Source organism: Zerene cesonia, chromosome 19 (assembly GCF_012273895.1).
Source record: "Zerene cesonia ecotype Mississippi chromosome 19, Zerene_cesonia_1.1, whole genome shotgun sequence".
NCBI lineage: Eukaryota > Metazoa > Arthropoda > Insecta > Lepidoptera > Pieridae > Zerene > Zerene cesonia.
Window position 1 is genome coordinate 8,288,037 of NC_052120.1, and position 4,647 is coordinate 8,292,683.

The following is a 4,647-nucleotide window of genomic DNA, read 5'->3' on the forward strand; positions in this document are numbered from 1 at the left end:
TGTGTGTTTGTTGCTCTTTCGTGCAAAAACTACTGAACCGATTGCAATGAAATTTGGTATGTAGACACCTGGACAACCGAAACATATAGGCAACTTTTAATCCCGATATTCCTACGGAATACGGTATTACGCGGGTGAAAGCGCAGGGCGCAGTTAGTATTATATAAAACGCAAAGGTGACTGACGGACTGTGTCATCAAACTACCCGATTAATCATGCTGAAATTTTTCATGCAGATAGTCACTATAATGTAGGCGTCGGTTAAGTAAGCGTTTTGATAATCCTTTGGCCATTATTTGCGAGAGCGAATTTGCTGGCAACAGCTAGTCTTCAATATTTATAAAACACTAGCTGACCCGGCAAACGCTGTTCTGCTTTATTCTTATCATTTAGGGTTATAAAAAATAAATGTTGTCTGATTCTCAGACCTACCCGATAAGCACAAAAAATTTCATCAAAATCGGTCAAGCCGTTTCGGAGGAGTAAGGCAACGAAAAACGGTGACACGGGAATTTTATATATTAGATAACAATTTATGAAAATGAGATTCGTAATTTGTATCAATGCTTATTAAGTTAAAGTTGTTTTAAAATTGAGAGTATAGGAATTAAGTTACACGTTGCAATTAAACAGGTTATAAGAAATAAATTATATAGATAAACAGAGTTAAAGAGTGGGTTCACTGCCATTACCATTTAACCGAACACGCACAAATATTAAGTCAATTATTATCGAGGTAAACGCATTTCACTCTTATTGTCAACCAGTAAGAGCGAAATTAGTGTGCATCGTATTCGTTTTTGAATAAAGTACCTGTACAAGAGTACAGCCTCTTTGAACCGTTATGACCCACTGACGTTGAATCTTCACTCAGTTCCCATCGAATTACAGACAAGCTCGTACGCAATGTTTTTCGAAAGTTTCCTCTTAAACTTATTCATTCTTCTCGTATTAATATTTGCGTTGATATTCGATTATGTGACGAAGTTCTTCAGCTATTGGTATATACGACATGTGCCGTACAAAATGTCGCTCCCTTTCTTCGGAAGCGATTACCATAGGGTTCTCGGGATAAGGAGCACAACTTCCGAAGTGAATCATCTATACAGCCTGTATCCCGAAGACAAGTTTGTGGGTTGTATCAAAAGCAGAATCCCAGATTTGATTGTAAAGGACCCAGATGCAGTAAGGAAAATTCTATCAACGGATTTCTCGAATTTCCATTGCCGAGGCCTCGGGCTGGACAAATCCAGGGATGTTTGTTTACGAAACAATTTGTTTTACGCTGAAGGTGAAAAGTGGACTCTACTCCGTAGCAGATTGGAATCAATATTGAATAAGCGTTTAGATACCCAAGACGGCTTACATGACTGTTTGTCCGGAATCAATGGAGATACGAACGTTCAACAGTTATTGTCTGAGTTATTGGATATTGTTTTTAAAGATTTACTCATCGGTAATAATGTTGAAGGATCTATTATTACATGTTTGAGAAAGGAGTTTGAACAGCGTACATGGCAGGATAAACTGAAGAGCTATTTGAAAAACATATTTCCATCTGTATACGTTCTGTTGAATTTGAAAACACCGTTTGCAAAACTGCACAATAAATATCGGAATGTGCTCAAAGACACAAAAATATACAACGACGTAAGAAAAGCTGAAATGATTTTCCCGTATGAAGATAGAAATTCCAAAACAAAACTGAATAAAGAGTCAACGGAAGACGACGCTTTCTCAATATTGTCTTTATTTATAAGCGAGGGATATTCGCCGTGCTTGAAAGTTTTGATATCTCTCATGTTTGAATTAGCTAAGCATCCACAAATTCAAGAAAATGCTAGAAAAAATACCACCGATTTAAATGCAGCTATCAAAGAGACTTTAAGACTTCATCCACCATACTCAGTAATTAGTCGCAAATGTATGAAGATGTACACGTTTACTAAAAACGAGTTTCTGGTTGATAAAGGAGTGACTTTAACCGTACCTATAGAAGCTATTCATAAGGATGAAAACAATTTTAAAGAAGGGATCGCTTTCAAACCAGAAAGGTTCAACACTATTGAAGAATCTTCAACCTTTTTGCCTTTTGGTTTAGGACCAAGAAAATGTATTGGTGAGTAGATAACTAGCTAAAAATTAGGATTTATTATAAATTTATTGGAAAATAATTAAACCTACTTCAACACCATAACACTCAAAAGCAAAAAAGTAGATACGTACCTATTATATTCTGCTAAATGTATGGCATTTTACTATTCAAATGAATTTACATGCCCTACTAGACGCTATCATCAAATCATAATCAATCATAAATCATCTAATTATTGTTCAATTAAACGAACTAACTTGAATTAAAGTTCTATTGTAATTATACGACAGGCTTGATCCAAGATGAATTTCGATTCGAATGATGTGATACTACATAGTCAATTAGAACAAATTGAACCCAGCAAGGAGTAAATATATACAATATTTAAATTACACTGGAAATCGGGAAGTGAATTAAAACTGACTTAGATTTTATTAAAATAACATTAAGTTTTTCCTCTATTTCCTTAAGATCATGGTGGACATTAGAACGCATCACTAAATTATAATTAAACGTTATTTTTTCACAAAGGAGGAAATTTAGCAACACAAAACGAATGCCAATGAACACATACTCTTATAATTTGAATACTCTTCCAATTTGAAAATCGGTTTAAACAAGTTTTTGTATATATGCCCCCACGTTTTAATTTTTTTTTTAATTCTGTAGCTATTGAAACCTAATAATTTTTGTTTGCAATTTGTACCTTATAATATTTTATGTTCTAAGATGTTGCAACAAACAAGTTCTAGTTTCTAGATGATGATCAAACAACCTTTCCATAAAGGATTGGATAGGATTACATGTAAAGAAAAACTGTATTTCTTAATAATATGTACTGTTATGTTTGTCAATCACAAAATGTTCTGAACGTCCTATCCTGCTTCCTACTAACATCATAAATGCGAAAGTTTGTGAGGATGTGTGTATGATGATATGTTTGTTGCCCTTTCAAGCAAAAACTACTAAACCGATTGCAATAAAATTTGGCACATAGATAGCTGGACAAAATGAATACACATAGGCAACTTTTTATCCTGATATTCCTACGGGATACAGACTTACGCGGGTGAAACCGTGGGGCGCAGCTAGTTTAATATAGTACCTGAGTTCACTTGCAAAAGTAATAGGTATGATAACTCAAAGTGCATGACGTAAATACCGTTATAATTACAACAATTTTAGGATACTTTCTATGTGAGAAACGTACAAACTATCCTAAAATTGTGTTGAATAATTTGTTATCACTTTACAAGTGAAAATCTAATATGAAAACGCACTGATGCGATTGTTCCCTATTTTTATAACGATATAGATGAACAGATAAGGTAATTAGGTACATACCTGCAAATGTTGTTTCTACGATAATCATAATTGTCGTTTAATATGGCTGTTGAAGTTACGAAAGAAATCCACTTTCTTTTCACATCCAACAGTACTTTAAATAGGAAAACATCAATAAACAAACTGCCTTTCCTGTTTGTAAAATTCCAGTCAAATTTATTGAAAATTTTACTTCCAGGCGAAGAATTGGCGCTGGATATTATTCAAAAAGTGGCCAACATTATTCTGAAGAACTTTAATATTGAACCATGTGAAGCTACTCCTGAGAAACTACATGTGGTGGATTATAACTTCGCATGTGTTATAGACAACGATGTATGGTTGAGGTTGAAGCCAATATTATAGGGATTTGTTAATAAAAAGCTTTGAAATTGTTGACTATATTGTGTCGATTTCTTGCTCAATATTAGACTCGATGCGTTAAGGTTACATTGTCTTTTGGATTATTGCTAAATTTGCTAACAATTATTGTATGTTTTATGATGATGTTCAGTTGTATTTAGATGGATTAAGGGACCTGAAATTTGTTTGTTTATTAGTTAACCAACACTTCTTTACAATTATAAGCTAGTTAAAAACGGTTAAGTTATTTTATTGTATCATAATACAATACTTTTATAGAATTATTTATTTATATTAATACAAATACATTCAATATCATATACTTATTATCAACAACCTACTCGCCCTAGCTTCGCCCAGGTAGACATTTATTTCATATAGACAACTAATTTTAATATAAAATATGATTTTTTTATGCTAAGCTTAGTTTTAAAACAACGTACAAATATCTCATATTCTATCAAAGGCAATTAATTATTATGGAATATTGACCAATAAACAGGTGTTTACCAATGACCAGCTGATTATGATGTGAAAATGGTTCCTGTGTGTAATTACAATTAATTTAACTGCATTGCATGTACTGTGTACTAACCGAATGATAATATTCAATAAAGTCATATTGGTTTTTGAAATTTTAGCATTTTGATATTCATTATGAATCTATAATGTATTATGATAAATGAAAATGTAGGTTTTTTGCACTACTTACAGCTCGTTAATTAATTAATAGTAAGTCGGCAATCCATTTGCAGAGGGTTAATTTCTACAATTTACCTTACGCCGCTCCTAATCTTCATGGGCGGTGGTAGCGCTTACCATCAGGCGACCCACCAGCTCCATTGCGGACATAAAAAAAAGTTACT

The 4,647-nt window shown here is 33.3% G+C and overlaps 1 protein-coding gene across 1 annotated transcript; it reads left to right on the forward strand.

Annotated features, from left to right (window-relative positions):
• Positions 1–874: 874 nt before the first annotated feature.
• On the forward strand, positions 875–4,416 carry LOC119834674 (cytochrome P450 6B5-like). The gene is made up of 2 exons (XM_038359107.1): positions 875–2,119; positions 3,618–4,416. Exons 1-2 carry the CDS (start codon positions 907–909, stop codon positions 3,782–3,784), a joined length of 1,380 nt encoding a protein of 459 aa, XP_038215035.1. The 5' UTR covers positions 875–906; the 3' UTR covers positions 3,785–4,416.
• Positions 4,417–4,647: the final 231 nt, after the last annotated feature.

Coding starts and splice junctions, on each gene's coding strand:
- LOC119834674 (XM_038359107.1), top strand. CDS start 907: ATGTTTTTCGAAAGTTTCCTCTTAAACTTATTCATTCTTCTCGTATTA. Junction 2,120..3,617: donor AGGACCAAGAAAATGTATTG/GTGAGTAGATAA, acceptor TTTTACTTCCAG/GCGAAGAATTGGCGCTGGAT.